Source organism: Ananas comosus, linkage group 7 (assembly GCF_001540865.1).
Source record: "Ananas comosus cultivar F153 linkage group 7, ASM154086v1, whole genome shotgun sequence".
NCBI lineage: Eukaryota > Viridiplantae > Streptophyta > Magnoliopsida > Poales > Bromeliaceae > Ananas > Ananas comosus.
The window spans coordinates 9,704,601-9,721,669 of NC_033627.1; the positions used below are offsets into that span (position 1 = coordinate 9,704,601).

The window sequence follows — 17,069 nt, forward strand, 5'->3', positions numbered from 1 at the left end:
GCTGTGGGGCCCACAATAATTTTTTTAAGAATTAATCGCACATTGGTCCCAAACTTTTCACTATTTTTTTTGTCCTTAATCTTTCTTTTGCAATAAAGTTTCTAAATCTCTTGATTTCATCGCAATAAGAATGAACCTAAAATTAATTGCACATTGGTCCCTAAGTTTTTTGCCATTTTTATTTCGGTTCCTTTTTTTTTTACAATCAAAATTTTAAATCTCTTGATTTAATCTTTATTGTTATTATTATCAATAAAAACTTATGAAAGGGCAACCCTAATGGAGCCCTCCCCGCATTTCGCGCTCTCCGCGCTCTCGTCTACGGCGCTGCGCCCACCTCGAGCCCTCCCTCCCGCCCGACGCTCCCTCCCACCCACGCTCTCCTTTCTTCCTCTTTGTCTTCGTTGGGATGGTCCACTCTAACTTTGTCGTCCTCTCCGCCTTCGCTGCGGTGGTCGCTGTCCTCCCTCGGGAACGCAGCCGTCTCCCCGTACGGCACGGCGTTCCCCCCCTCGCTTTCCCTTCGTCCTCTCTGCGCAGCCGCGACGCCGTGCGGTATTGCGCCTCCTTTACTTCTGTCGCCCGTCAGCCCTATCCCGTCCGACTTTCCATACAATCGGGGTGGTGGCGTTGTGCTGTTGGTGGTGTGGGCTGCGTCTTTTCCTCCGCCGCACGTGTTCGGCTGTACAGTCCGGCGTGGCTCCTCCCTGTGGTTTGTGGTCAGCAGGCATTAATTAGCATTAATGCAAGGTATATATCACAGCTTTTTTTTTTCCCCCTATCTTGTTGTCCTCCGTGATCGCAGCCCGCCTCCCGTAGGGCATGGCGCTTGCGTGCTCTCTGTGTCTCTCTCTCCCTCCTGTGTGTGGTTTCCTGTGGGGCTTCCATGTGGCTGCTCATCTTTGTTCCTCTGTGCTCTCTCTCCCTGATTTCTCCTCTCTTACTGTGATCTGCTTCCTTTTCCTCTCTCTGGTTATTATAAATACTAAAAGGGCTGGTTGTCTGCACATTTCTAATTCCCCCTGATTTTGAACCCCCTGTTTTTTGAACGCTGTTGCTCTGTCGTTCTTGCCCTGTGGTGCTTTTGAGCGTTGCAGCTGATCGATAGGTAAAAACAAGCATTCGGATGCTTCGTGATTTCCTTCCCCCCTCTTTTTTTTTGCCCTCCTATAGTTACTCTTTTACGTTTTCTCCTGCATGTTGGTGTGTTTGATTTTGTGCGGGTTTGCACGTCTGTGGCTCTTAAGGTATTCTGTCAAATTTTTCTCCTATTTATTCGGTCTGGTATTTGATTTTGTGTGTGTTTAATTTTTTTCCCATTTTTCTTGCTTTGCTATTTCGCGATGCAGTCATGGCAGCCGTAGTTGTGCAAATTTGTTTCCGAGATTTCTTGTGCATTGTCTGCTAGCGATTCTCTGTGGCAGCGCCTGTGTACGAAATTCCGATTGAAAATGAGGGGTTGCTTAGCATCTACGTTGAAGTCGAGGTCCCTAAAGGAGAGACTGTTATGGAGGCAATCCATTGCTGGGGCATTCCTCGCTCTACTGTCGATGAGACAGAGGAGAATGCCGCATGTCGCTCCGTTGCGAGATTAAGTGATGAGTTTGGTTTTGAGCTGAAATTCTTTTTTATTTTGGTATGCCCTATACTGATTGTTTTACCTTTTCATGCCAGGGCTGCTGATAATGAAGTATGCGGAGCATCTTGGTTTTCATTTTACTGAATAAATGGTTAGTTGGTTTGATAGTATATGTGGGCAAAGCTTTGTGGTTCACTTGGTTATTTTGTTGATCTAATATAAAACCTAATCCCCTTTTGAAGAGTATTTCCATCTTGGTTTCCTAATTGAATATCACTCCAGTTTTTGGCTTGTATAATTCTTTGTGTTTGATTAATTAGGTTCTTTTTCTTCTACAAATTCAGATCGTCTGCCCAAATTTGTTCACGAGGTATTGAACTATAATTCTACAAATTCATATAATTCTTTTTCTCTGTTCAATATTTTTTTCTCCCCCCTAATTTTTTCAATTTTAAGCAACGATTGTAAAATAGCTTCTGTTTATCAATCCTTTTTTTATGAATTAAACTACACAATTTCCATTATGTTGTTTAGTGATTAGCTGATTGGTCTTTTTTTTCCGTAGTAATTTCTGTTAATCTTTATAAAATTTTTCTCACTATATATCTTTTGATTAGGCCTAAAATATTGGACAAATCTCTTTTATATATATATATATATACGTATAATAAAATATATATTATACGTAGCTAATATGGCTACTGTGCTATTAAAGAGCACAACAGTCCTTATGCTCCTAATTTTAACCATCTATCAAATTTGTGAGTCTTAGGTGAAAGGAGAAGAGTAATGAGAGAGAAATTGGATTTCTTAATTTCTCTTCTCTTTGAATTTATCTCCAATTTCTCTTCTCCCTTTCATCCTAACCACCCATCAAATTTGATGGGCGGTTAATAATTTAGGAGCACAAGGGCTGCTGTACTCCTAATAACACAGTAGCCATATCTCTCTCTCTCTCTTCTCTCTCTCTCTCCTCTCTCCTCCTCTCTCTCTATATTAATTTATATATATATATATATATATATATATATATATATATATATATCATAGCAATTTCTAGGTTTAATTTGTATAAGACATTGTATACTTTGCTTTTGTTTTGAATGTGGACTTTACAGAGTTACCTCTAAACATCTTATGTTTAACAAATTTGTTTCTTCAGGCTTTGTACATATAATTTATTTCCTACCTTCTCTTTTGGTTTAATCTCTGATCTCTCTTTTGTTTCTGCAGATTTTAAGGAAAATCTTCTTCCGATTAAGCCTTGAGAAATGCGTGCCTCACGAAATGCTCAGTTTCTCAAATCTTTTTTTTTCCCTAAGCATAGTTGACTTTATATGAGTAGTATGTGCTTTAATTATTCATAAATTCTATCTGAAAAAATTAGATGACAAGGTAGCTGGATGACTGTCTATCAACCGCTGTAGGCCTTAATCTTTTGTTAGGATTTGGTTGGAAAAGATGGAGGTATATGAGTTCTATAGCCTACCAAGTATTAATCCGTTTTTCTAGCTGTTTAATTCTATTGTTTATTGTTTTGCTAATCCACCATTTGGTTCATAGTAATTTCTGATTGATTTCTGCCTGATTATTCTCATTGTAAATCTTTTGATTTGGACTAAAATATTTGAACAATCTGTATGATATACTTTGTAGCAAGGCTTAGGTCTGGATTGTATTAATTTTTTTATACTTTGTTTTTCTTTTGAATGTGTATTTCACAAGGTTTATCTCTAAACATCTGATGTTTAACTTATGGGTGTTCATGTCATTTATAGCATACTGTTTTTTTTTTAGTGTTCGTTCTTATTATTTTATTGCTATGAAAAGTTTTCAATGTAATCTTATGTCCATCTTTGTACCCATTTGACCTGCAACTTTATTTATTAATTTATTTTTTTTTTTTGAGAGATAAGTAGCACGCTACTCGCTTCGTTTATTTCATTTAGAAATAAACTTAGCTGAAAATGTGAATCAACTAGGATTCGAACTTGGGTCTCGGGTACCAACCACCAAGCCCTTTGCCACTTGCTCTAGGGACGGTCAGTTTTGACCTGCAACTTTAGTTAATACATTCTGTATTTTACAGCATTTTTCTTAAGTTAAGGATATGTAATCTTACTTAAGATACTTAACAAGATACTTAGTAAGATGATATCGAGTAAAAGTTAAAGAGAAATGCGTGATTGACGTATATGATACGATAGATGTAAATTGAACTCCAAAACCTCTTTAATCTGAGAGGATTGTGATCTGACTCAATATTATTCAAAATGCTGAATATAAATATTTAAAAAATACTGACTTTTTGATACTCTGAATTTTTGAGATAAACGGCTATTTCAAATTAACATAGTATCAGAACAGACGATCTTGAGTTTTAGGTCCTGTTACTGATTGGCTTTATTACATTCTTTAACACAAAGAATTAGTTTTAATAGATAAGTTAGCTTGGATAGCTATATAGCAATTGCTGTAGCTATTCATCTTCTATAGGGGTCTGGATCAAAGAGGAGAGTATTGTTAAAGATAATGCTAATGAGATTAGGATTAGATTATTTGATATTATCTATTATTATATTCGGTTATTATTAAGATATATTCGGTTATTTAGATTATGGTTAAGATGAAGTCGAATTAGATTAGGATTCTATGTAATTAGTTATAAATAGATAGGCTGGGATTATTTGGTTAACGAAGCCGGGAGTTGCCATAATTAATTAGTGCTCGCCGAAGATTGCATATGGTGATGAGTTATTTTCTTCAATAAAGTTATTTTTAGTTTTGCTTCTAGGACAATGTACCAGATTCTTTGATTTGTCTTCTTCCTCTCTTGTCTTTTCTATTTTATTTTTTGTGGAGATCTCTATATACCATAACAAGTATATAGAACGTATTTGTTGGTGGCCCACCACCGTAACAAGTGGTATCAGAACCTGAATTTCGAGAGGAGAAGGAGTTGATGGCGTTTAACAGCGCTAATGGAGTTGCACAAGGATTCCCGATATTCAAGGGGGACAATTATGATTTTTGATGCATGAAGATGTGGACATTGCTGTGATCCCAAGATTTATGGGATTTTGTCGAAAAAGGATGCAAGGAAACAACCGGAGAGAATCTGAAAAAAGATGCAAAGGCGCTTCTCTTTATTCAACAATTAGTTGACGATTCGATATTTTCCCACATTGCCGGCGCTACTAAATTGAAGGAAGCATGGGATATATTACAGAAGAAATACCAAGGTAACGAAAAGGTATTTAGAGTTAAAATTCAAACTTTAAAAGAAGATTTAAAGCTTCTTTTATGCAAGAAAATGAAAATATTCATACCTTTTATTCTAAAGTTATGGAATTAGTTATCTTGAAGCGTACCTATGGTGAACAGATTACTGATCAAACAGTAGTTGAAAAAATTTTAAGAAGTTTAACGAAAAAATATGGTGATGTTGTTTCTGCTATAGAAGAGGCAAAAGATTTATCTAATTTATCTTGTAGCGAACTTCTTGGTTCTCTTTTAGCACATGAAGAATGAAAAATAGAACAGTAAATTTTTCTGAGCATGGCTTTCAAAGTGAATCGAAAAGCGGTGAAAAAGACGGTGCAGATTCTTCTAATTATCAAGCTTTAGCATACGGTGGCCATGGTAGAGGTCGTGGTCGTGGCCAGGGCAGAGGCCGTGGAGGTAGATCAGGTGATTTCAACAATAGAAACGATGAAAGATCTGGTAATCAAAATCAGAGAACCTATGGAGGTAACGATCAATCCCGTAATCTAAAAAATATTCAATGCTATTATTGTAAAAAATTTGGCCATATCGAGCGCTTTTGTCGATAGAAACAATAAAATACAAATTTTGCTTATGAAAAGAACGAAAACGATAATATACTTTTTGCATGTCGTTCATTAGAAAAAACTGCTAACAATATTTGGTATGTCGATAGTGATTGTAGCAGTCACATGACAAAAAAAGAAGAGAACTTTATTAATTTGGACAAATCAGTTAAAGGCCACGTGACGATGGGTGACGGCTATGTTTATGACGTGCACGGAAGAGGTACAATTGCGATAAATATTTCTGGAATGCAAAAAGTAAATAATGTCTTATATGTTCCAGGATTGAATTCCAATTTTTTTAGTGTGGGTCAATTTTTGAAGGAAGGTCATTCGCTTATTTTTGAAGATTCTAAGTGCACAATTTATGAAGATAAAGATAAAAAGAATTTGCTTTTTGAAGTTCCGATGACAGAAAATAAAGTTTTTCTTGTTCATGTTGCAATGAAAGTAGTGCTAGATGATGATTGGTTATGACACTATCGATATGTCACGCACCGGGATCCCTTTTTAGTTTAAAGTATAGCGGAAAAGCGTCTGAAATTTTTTTTTTTTTTGAAAACCTGACCCCAAGGTATGCCAGATCCGCCACAAATACAGGAGATCCACTGTTCGCACGGACAGAGTCTCCCCTATATTTGCACGGCGTCGCACAAGTACAAGAGTTCAAACATGATACAACCACAACCAGATGAACATACACATAACCAATAGTTATACATTCATACACCATTCACCACAGATTCATATTTTTACATTCAATATTTAAAAATAAATCCACATCTATCAGTTAAAATGTTTTCAACCACAGAAACAGGTTTTGGAATACTAAGATGCAAAATCCACAGAAAATCTTTTGAAAACTGTTCTCGACACAGGAACTTTTATCTTTTTAAAACGCTATCACGAGGGGTAGAAAACCTTTTATTTTACAAAATTCACAAACCAGTTTATTACATTCATGAAAACCCATATTTTCAAATGTAATAAAAATACTGAACCATATAAACACTCTAAGCTATATATCAACAAAAATAAAAAGGGTAAGAGCTAAACCGAACAACCTGGGTCGCAAGATCTATCAACCGCTACGTACGTATCTCGCGTCTCGTCCCAATACACATCGCCTGCGATACCTGAAAAATGGTGGGGGAGGTGAGAACATGTAAACATGTCCCTCCCAGTGGGTACCGCAAGCCGAAGAAGGCGAGGAGTACTCACCGGATCAGGAAGAGCTATACAACAACACGGGTTAGTGGAAATACAATAGGAACAATAGTAAACAAAAGAGATGTATAAGGTAATGAGCAGATATACTAAATACAGTAGCAACAAACTGAAAGAAAGTAAGAACTAGACTGAATAACAGCTACCGCTACTGTAACTGGAACCGAAAGCATGCATGAATATCTACTATAGCAGCAAAACAACTATAAAGTAAGAACTGTAAGTATGCATGCGACGACTGCTACTATAGACATATGCGTCAACCGGTCAAGAAGTCCAAAGGTACCCAATCTGAAACCAATGCTCTCTTGGTCAGCACCGCAGACCTCAAGCCAGTGCCACTACTACTCTCCAGTGCATATAACCTCTCTAGGGCTCACGGGTTGTCACCATTCAACCACTTTTCCGGAAAAGAACACTCTTTGCGGTGGATCAGACCGCCAGTGTTCGTGAAATGCGACGAGTATCGGGCGATCAATGCGATATGCTCAATAATCAACCGTCGGCAACCAGCCGACAATCCTGCCCCTAGGGCCCATCGACCGCATAGGTCGTCAACTGTAAGGAAGCACAAGAACCGACCACTCAGGTCAACTAGGATGGAACAACATCGACATCCTCTCAAACATATGCAAATACTGCTCAATGAACCACAAGGACTGACCACTCAGATCAACTAGGATATGAAGCTCGACCAATCATGTCACAAGTATAGGATATGAAACTCGACCAATCACGTCACAAGTATAGGATGTGAAACTCGACCAATCATGTCACAAGTATACGATATGAAACTCGACCAATCACGTCACAAGTATAGGATGTGAAACTCAACCAATCATGTCACAAGTGTAGGATATGAATAAAGTATAATCATCCGTCGGCAACTAACCGACAATCCCACCCCTCAGGGTATATCGACCTCAACGGTCATCAGACAACAAAGGTTGAGGAACTCACCGAATAGGTCACAAATACTGAATACTAGAATCGACCGACTAGATCGCTAATCTCACAGATAATTACAGAATCGCTCTACTATAAATATGAAACAGGGTATACAGAATAGCTAAGTAGAGCAACAAGGAAACATGGTATCACATACAGATAGACTATACTCCTACACATGATACTAAGCATGGAAACATCTGAGTAGAGTATAATCAAACAACGTGGGTGAAATGTAAACAATATAGGTGTAAAGCTCAACATATAACATAAGCATGGATAATAACAAAAGAGCAAGGGTAAGAAACCATCACCGAGCGTGCACCACTGTACCAACGTCGGATCGAAGTACCCACCTGTATGAATGTCGCGCCTGTCTCCTAACTGCAAAAGAATGTCAACCGGACCTATAGAGGGTCCACCAGGTTAGCATCTAACCCACAACTAATAACCACAGTATCCACACCCCACAAACAATTCACGAAGATTGGTTTCCCCATACCGATTACCATAACTCGCCGGAAGTCCCGAAAACCACACTGGGACTCCGTCGGGACCACTGAATTGTCTCGAAACGCACCGACTCATACTACGAGTCACCTGCTGCCCCAAAACATTCCAATTTGGATGTTTTGGCAGCAAACACAAGATAACACCACTACACAATTATCGTTTACGACAATTATCGTGGATAATTTGTATGAATGCCGCCGGTTCCGAAAGTAGGCTATTTCGACACCGGAATCCACGTCGCCACCCTCATCACCCAACCCACAATGTGATGAGGTGGACCAGCCAACAAGGCCTCAGCGACCACACACAAGACAACCACAACCACGTCAGAAAGAAATCGAATACCGAAACACGCATTCTTTCGGCGAATTTCGCCGAAAAAGCACCGAAATCGACTCTTCGATTTCGCAAAAGCTACGGATCATGGACAATCAGTCCAGAGGTCAAACACACTACACACACTGTCCACAGTGGCCTAGGGGCACAATTTCACAAAGGTCCCTCTAATTACATAAAAATCCTATCATTTATGCTAATTTGAGCGATCAAGCTGGCTCGGTTCACGCAAACCGAGGACTTTCAAGTCCGCAGAGACAGTACTGCAGGTCTCGAGTGTACCGGAGGCCGGTGCTGACGATCCAAGCACACACGGCTCGCTTGTGAAGCGCAGGCGGGAAGCAACCGAAGGTTCAGCGAACAGTACGCGCCCACGGAAAACGCACCCGAACAGGGTAACCGGACACTGCTGATCCAAGGTAAGGTGAGCACTGTGATCCGACACTGACCAGCGATCACCGTGCTCCACCCGGCAGGATCGGAATAGCTCGGATCGCCGAAAACGCACGCACAAACACAGAAGAACAGCCAAAAAGGCTCCACAGGGGTCGACACCGCAAAAACAGTGGAACGGGGCCTTCCGACGGAAACCAAGGTAGCACGATGACCAAGCAACTTGCCAGGATCATCGTGCTCCCTTCCGTAGAGGTCGGAGAGGCTCGGGACAGCTCGGAACAGTAAACAACCCACAAACAGCCCTATTTCGGGCTTGGCCGGAGCAAGCTTGCTCGGCCGGCTTCCGGGCCACGGGCGCGCGCGCGGGCTAGGATTGAGTGTGGGGGAGGGAAGGAACAAGGTGCTCACCTTAGGTGGCGACGAGGGGAGCGCGCGGGCGACGGCAGAATCAACCAGCCCGCCCAGGTTCGGCTCAGGTCCAGTGGGCACGCCACTTCCGGCGGCGGCCGGGGCACCTCGGGCCGACGGCGAGGGTCGCTCGAGGTCGGAGGGTGAGGAGGGAGGAGCCGCCAGCCGCGAGGCGCGGCAATCCGCGGCTCGGGCGGCGGCCACCGAGCTTGGTCGGTCAGAGACCGGGGCACTCGGGGCCGCCCACGGCGCGCACGCAGCCGGGCGACCTCTCCGACGGGGTGGGGGTGCCGGAGGTCGAGACGGAGGCCACAAGGTGGGAAAAGGGTGGCTGGCGCCCATAGGTTGGAGCTACCGAGCAGACCTGGAGCGGCTGCAGGATGGCCGCAGCGGCGGCAGCAGCCCGCAGGGGCGGCGGCAGTCGGCGAGGAGGGATGCCGGGTCTCCGGGGAAGACGGCGGGAGCCGTCTCAGGCGGCGGCGGCGCACGGGCTGCTGCTGGAACTCGGCTCGGCCGAGCCTTGTCCCAGGCGGCAGAAATCGGCCTGGGCGGCAGCGGCGGCGCTAGGCGACGATGGCGGTCGGCGGGGATGCTCGCCGGAGCACGGGGTGACACCGGCGGAGGGTCTGGAGGTGGCGGCAGTCTCGGGCTTCCTCACAACCCGAGAGAAGAGAGAGAGAGAGAGAGAGAGAAAGAGAAAGAAGGTGGCTCCGGCGGCGGCTGGCCGGCCGGGGCTCAGTCGGCGGCGGCCGGGGGCGTGCGCAGCAGGTGCAGGGAAACGTGAGGGAGCGGTTAAGGAAGAGGAGGGGACCATGGGTTAGGGTTTCCCGGAAAACCCTAGAAGCCTTTAAATACAATAGGCGATAAATCGCGCAAAAGTCCCTCCAAACTCGATATTTCGTTCCGAGACTCTCACAGCACAAGTAAAGTGCACGGATACCCCTCCACGTGCGATCTCACGTGAAACGTATATAAAATATTACGACTTTTGCGAATTTCCCGATTTTCCACTCTCGACCCCTTAGCGAACATTTCGCGTTTCCCGAAAATCCGTCCATCGGATTTTCGATCCGACAGCGCCATCGCGTTCAGCACGACGGAGACAACAAAGCTGTGATTTCGCTTCACCTCGATCAACCACGGATTCACGACACAATCCAATCTTCTTTCCAACATAAGAAAATAACACCTAAATACATATAAAACATGTATTTTTGGATTTTCTCGAAATCCGTGCGTCAAACTCAAAATCCGACAACGCCATTGGTTCCAGAATAGCTGAACTGGTCGAAACGAGCTATTGGATCGCTATGAACGGAGTCCGATACACGTAGAAAGCCAACTCTACTCCGTGGCTTCACCGAAAAACCGGAGTTACTATTCACTTAAGTGAAAACTAATAATCGCGTAACTTCTCTGTTTTAGCTCATTTTCTCCTGAAACTTGACGAGTGCTTATGTAATTAAATTACACACATAAACATCATCAACAGAGAGTTTAGTTGCACTGTAAAAAAAATCTCAGTCCTTACACGATATGGTCACTTGAGTTTTAAGGGACGTAATCTATTATATAAAAAGAATATGGTGGTTGATGCTTTGCCTTTGGTGCATAATAATGGTTCTATATGTGAAAGTTATGTGCTAGGAAAGCATCATAGGGACTCTTTTCCGAGAAAAAGCAATTGGAGAGCCAAAGAACCATTAGAATTGATACATGCAGATGTATGTGGACCAAATGCAGACACCGTCGTTCAGCAACAATTACTATTTTGTAGTTTTCGTGGATGATTATAGCCGAATGACTTGGGTTTATTTTATCAAAAATAAATTCGAAGCTTTTGATGTCTTTCAGAAATTTAAAAATTTGGTTGAGAACGAATCCAGTTATTATATTAGGACCCTCCGTACAGATCGAGGGGGGGGATTTATTTCTAACAAGTTTGAAAATTTTTGTAAGGCTAACGGTATCCACAGGCAGTTGACAATCAATTACACACCTCAGCAGAACGGTATTACAGAGCGCAAAAATTGAAGTTTAGTCGAGATGGCAAAAAGCATGTTGAAAGCGAAAAATCTTCCGAACAATTTTTGGGCAGAAGCGGTATCTACTGCAGCATACATTCTCAATAGAAGTCCAACTTTCACGCTGGAGAATATTGCACCTTATGAAGCATGGACTGGCTGGAAACCGAAGGTAAAACACTTTAAAATTTTTGGATCGGTTTCTTTTGTTCATATCCCATCACAAAATAGGCAAAAATTGGATGATAATAGTCAGAAGTGTATTTTTGTTGGGTATAGCGAAAGAAGTAAAGCCTATCGATTTTATAATCATGCTACTAACTCTTTAATTATAAGTCGTGATGCTATATTTGATGAACAAAAAGCTTGGGGTTGGAGCGCAAAAGTGCAGGATAATCCACTTCTGATATTCGAAGATGAAACTGCAACCGAAAATAGAAACAATGGTGAAAGTATGACAAGTACGGAAACAACACCACAAGCTTCACCGCGAATTTCACCAGAAACATCTCTAGAGACGACGCTAAGAAAAGTAAGATCACTTAGTGAAATATACGAACAGTGCATGTATTCACAATGTGGAGAATCGCGAAACTTCGAAAAGGCGGCAAAATCTAATGATTGGTGTAAGGCTATGAATAAAGAAAATGCAGCGTTAAGGAAAAATAATATCTATGAGTTTGATTAATTGCCTATAGATAAAGAAGTTGTTGGATTTAAGTGGATATAGAAGGCAAAAAGGATATTGAGAGATTTGAAAGGAACAAAAGACCACCGGTTGTGGTATACTAACCCTAACGATTTTTATTTTGGTTGTTTTAATAGTGATTGGACAGGTTCAGTTGGTGATCGAAAAAGTACGAGAAGGGTTCGAGTTGATACACTACGCAACCGAGGAGCAGATGGCCGATATTTTCACAAAGCCACTACCATTGGAGAAATTCATATTTTGCCAAGAGAAGATCGGTGTGAATAATATTAGCATTATGGGGGAGTGTTAAAGATAATGCTAATGAGATTAGGATTAGATTATTTGATATTATCTATTATTATATTCGGTTATTGTTAACATATATTCGGTTATTTAGATTATGGTTAAGATGAAGTCGAATCAGATTAGGATTCTATGTAATTAGTTATAAATAGATAGGCCGGGATTATTTGGTTAACGAAGCCGGGAGTCGCCATAATTAATTAGCACTCGCCGAAGGTTGCATATGGTGATGAGTTATTTTCTTCAATAAAGTTATTTTTAGTTTTGTTTCTATGACAACATACCAGATTCTTTGATTTATCTTCTTCCTCTCTTGTCTTTTCTATTTTATTTTTTTTGGAGATCTCTATATACCATAACAAGTATATAGAATGTATTTGTTGGTGGCGCACCGCCATAACAAGTATGAGCTCTTCAGCCTCCCAAATAATAGTGTTGCTATTTGAGCCTTTATTTGCTTATATTGCTTAGTGATTAGTTGATTGGCAATTTTTTCTATAGTAATTTCTGATTGGTCTTTGTAAGATTCTTCTAATTATATATCTTTCGATTAGGACTAAAACGTTGGAACAATCTCTATGATATATTTCATAGCAATTTCTGGGTTTAATTTGTATAAATTTTGTTTTGTTTGAATGTGATTTTGTAAAGCTCACCTCTAAACTTCTTATGTTTAACAAATCTTTTTTTTTTTTTTTTTTGACAGATAGGCAGCACGCTACCCGCTTCGTTTATTTCATTTAGAAATAAACTTAGCTTGAAATATGAATCAACTAGGATTCGAACTTGGGTCTCGGGTACCAACCATCAAGTCCTTTGCCACTTGCTCTAGGGACGGTCGGTTGTTTAACAAATCTGTTGCTTTAGGCTTTATACATACAATCTTTTGGCCACCTTGTCTTCTCATTTATTCTCTAATCTTTTTTTTCATTGCTATAGATTTTAAAGAAAACCTTCTTCCAATTAGGCCTCTCCTAATACGTGCCTTGCGAAAAGTTTAGTTTCTTGAACCTTTTCTTTTTCATTCTTAGTTGATTTTCTGTGACTATGTATGTGATCTAATTCGTTTCTTTTTTCTTTTTTCTCACTGACTTTCTCTTTTTTGTCTTCGTTCTCGTTATCGAGCTTTGTATACTTAACGAGTATTTTGCTTTTAGTTGTCTTTATGTTGTGCTATTCTTTGGCCTCTTATTTTACCAAATATTTTGGTCCTTCTTGCTGGCTCATAGGTTTGCTTACCTTTTCAATATATCTGTTCCGTTCTCGATACTTTGTCTTTCTACTTTAAAACAATTAGTCTCCACACTACTTTTGCTATGTAATGTAAGGCAATGATGACACAAGGGACTTTGTGATCCATAAGGTTTGTAATTTTAAAGCTCTTATTCTCTATTTTTTTTGAGAGAGATAGGTAGCACGCTACCCGCTTCGTTTATTTCATTTAGAAATAAACTTAGCTTGAAATATGAATCAACTAGGATTCGAACTTTGGTCTCGGGTACCAACCATCAAGTCCTTTGCCACTTGCTCTAGGGACGGTCGGTTGTTTAACAAATCTGTTGCTTTAGGCTTTATACATACAATCTTTTGGCCACCTTGTCTTCTCATTTATTCTCTAATCTTTTTTTTCATTGCTATAGATTTTAAAGAAAACCTTCTTCCAATTAGGCCTCTCCTAATACGTGCCTTGCGAAAAGTTTAGTTTCTTGAACCTTTTCTTTTTCATTCTTAGTTGATTTTCTGTGACTATGTATGTGATCTAATTCGTTTCTTTTTTCTTTTTTCTCACTGACTTTCTCTTTTTTGTCTTCGTTCTCGTTATCGAGCTTTGTATACTTAACGAGTATTTTGCTTTTAGTTGTCTTTATGTTGTGCTATTCTTTGGCCTCTTATTTTACCAAATATTTTGGTCCTTCTTGCTGGCTCATAGGTTTGCTTACCTTTTCAATATATCTGTTCCGTTCTCGATACTTTGTCTTTCTACTTTAAAACAATTAGTCTCCACACTACTTTTGCTATGTAATGTAAGGCAATGATGACACAAGGGACTTTGTGATCCATAAGGTTTGTAATTTTAAAGCTCTTATTCTCTATTTTTTTTGAGAGAGATAGGTAGCACGCTACCCGCTTCGTTTATTTCATTTAGAAATAAACTTAGCTTGAAATATGAATCAACTAGGATTCGAACTTTGGTCTCGGGTACCAACCATCAAGTCCTTTGCCACTTGCTCTAGGGACGGTCGGTTGTTTAACAAATCTGTTGCTTTAGGCTTTATACATACAATCTTTTGGCCACCTTGTCTTCTCATTTATTCTCTAATCTTTTTTTTCATTGCTATAGATTTTAAAGAAAACCTTCTTCCAATTAGGCCTCTCCTAATACGTGCCTTGCGAAAAGTTTAGTTTCTTGAACCTTTTCTTTTTCATTCTTAGTTGATTTTCTGTGACTATGTATGTGATCTAATTCGTTTCTTTTTTCTTTTTTCTCACTGACTTTCTCTTTTTTGTCTTCGTTCTCGTTATCGAGCTTTGTATACTTAACGAGTATTTTGCTTTTAGTTGTCTTTATGTTGTGCTATTCTTTGGCCTCTTATTTTACCAAATATTTTGGTCCTTCTTGCTGGCTCATAGGTTTGCTTACCTTTTCAATATATCTGTTCCGTTCTCGATACTTTGTCTTTCTACTTTAAAACAATTAGTCTCCACACTACTTTTGCTATGTAATGTAAGGCAATGATGACACAAGGGACTTTGTGATCCATAAGGTTTGTAATTTTAAAGCTCTTATTCTCTATTTTTTTTGAGAGAGATAGGTAGCACGCTACCCGCTTCGTTTATTTCATTTAGAAATAAACTTAGCTTGAAATATGAATCAACTAGGATTCGAACTTTGGTCTCGGGTACCAACCATCAAGTCCTTTGCCACTTGCTCTAGGGACGGTCGGTTGTTTAACAAATCTGTTGCTTTAGGCTTTATACATACAATCTTTTGGCCACCTTGTCTTCTCATTTATTCTCTAATCTTTTTTTTCATTGCTATAGATTTTAAAGAAAACCTTCTTCCAATTAGGCCTCTCCTAATACGTGCCTTGCGAAAAGTTTAGTTTCTTGAACCTTTTCTTTTTCATTCTTAGTTGATTTTCTGTGACTATGTATGTGATCTAATTCGTTTCTTTTTTCTTTTTTCTCACTGACTTTCTCTTTTTTGTCTTCGTTCTCGTTATCGAGCTTTGTATACTTAACGAGTATTTTGCTTTTAGTTGTCTTTATGTTGTGCTATTCTTTGGCCTCTTATTTTACCAAATATTTTGGTCCTTCTTGCTGGCTCATAGGTTTGCTTACCTTTTCAATATATCTGTTCCGTTCTCGATACTTTGTCTTTCTACTTTAAAACAATTAGTCTCCACACTACTTTTGCTATGTAATGTAAGGCAATGATGACACAAGGGACTTTGTGATCCATAAGGTTTGTAATTTTAAAGCTCTTATTCTCTATTTTTTTTGAGAGAGATAGGTAGCACGCTACCCGCTTCGTTTATTTCATTTAGAAATAAACTTAGCTTGAAATATGAATCAACTAGGATTCGAACTTTGGTCTCGGGTACCAACCATCAAGTCCTTTGCCACTTGCTCTAGGGACGGTCGGTTGTTTAACAAATCTGTTGCTTTAGGCTTTATACATACAATCTTTTGGCCACCTTGTCTTCTCATTTATTCTCTAATCTTTTTTTTCATTGCTATAGATTTTAAAGAAAACCTTCTTCCAATTAGGCCTCTCCTAATACGTGCCTTGCGAAAAGTTTAGTTTCTTGAACCTTTTCTTTTTCATTCTTAGTTGATTTTCTGTGACTATGTATGTGATCTAATTCGTTTCTTTTTTCTTTTTTCTCACTGACTTTCTCTTTTTTGTCTTCGTTCTCGTTATCGAGCTTTGTATACTTAACGAGTATTTTGCTTTTAGTTGTCTTTATGTTGTGCTATTCTTTGGCCTCTTATTTTACCAAATATTTTGGTCCTTCTTGCTGGCTCATAGGTTTGCTTACCTTTTCAATATATCTGTTCCGTTCTCGATACTTTGTCTTTCTACTTTAAAACAATTAGTCTCCACACTACTTTTGCTATGTAATGTAAGGCAATGATGACACAAGGGACTTTGTGATCCATAAGGTTTGTAATTTTAAAGCTCTTATTCTCTATTTTTTTTGAGAGAGATAGGTAGCACGCTACCCGCTTCGTTTATTTCATTTAGAAATAAACTTAGCTTGAAATATGAATCAACTAGGATTCGAACTTTGGTCTCGGGTACCAACCATCAAGTCCTTTGCCACTTGCTCTAGGGACGGTCGGTTGTTTAACAAATCTGTTGCTTTAGGCTTTATACATACAATCTTTTGGCCACCTTGTCTTCTCATTTATTCTCTAATCTTTTTTTTCATTGCTATAGATTTTAAAGAAAACCTTCTTCCAATTAGGCCTCTCCTAATACGTGCCTTGCGAAAAGTTTAGTTTCTTGAACCTTTTCTTTTTCATTCTTAGTTGATTTTCTGTGACTATGTATGTGATCTAATTCGTTTCTTTTTTCTTTTTTCTCACTGACTTTCTCTTTTTTGTCTTCGTTCTCGTTATCGAGCTTTGTATACTTAACGAGTATTTTGCTTTTAGTTGTCTTTATGTTGTGCTATTCTTTGGCCTCTTATTTTACCAAATATTTTGGTCCTTCTTGCTGGCTCATAGGTTTGCTTACCTTTTCAATATATCTGTTCCGTTCTCGATACTTTGTCTTTCTACTTTAAAACAATTAGTCTCCACACTAC

The 17,069-nt window shown here is 39.6% G+C and overlaps 1 protein-coding gene and 1 long non-coding RNA gene across 2 annotated transcripts; both read left to right on the forward strand.

Annotated features, from left to right (window-relative positions):
• On the forward strand, window positions 460-3,123 carry LOC109713451. The gene is made up of 5 exons (XR_002217104.1): window positions 460-1,247; window positions 1,350-1,595; window positions 1,675-1,730; window positions 1,900-1,949; window positions 2,813-3,123. It is a non-coding gene; the product is annotated as an uncharacterized LOC109713451 (long non-coding RNA).
• LOC109713242 (uncharacterized PE-PGRS family protein PE_PGRS54-like) lies at window positions 5,219-11,027 on the forward strand. Its single transcript, XM_020237241.1, has 3 exons — window positions 5,219-5,302; window positions 9,080-9,861; window positions 10,874-11,027. Exons 1-3 carry the CDS (start codon window positions 5,219-5,221, stop codon window positions 11,025-11,027), a joined length of 1,020 nt encoding a protein of 339 aa, XP_020092830.1.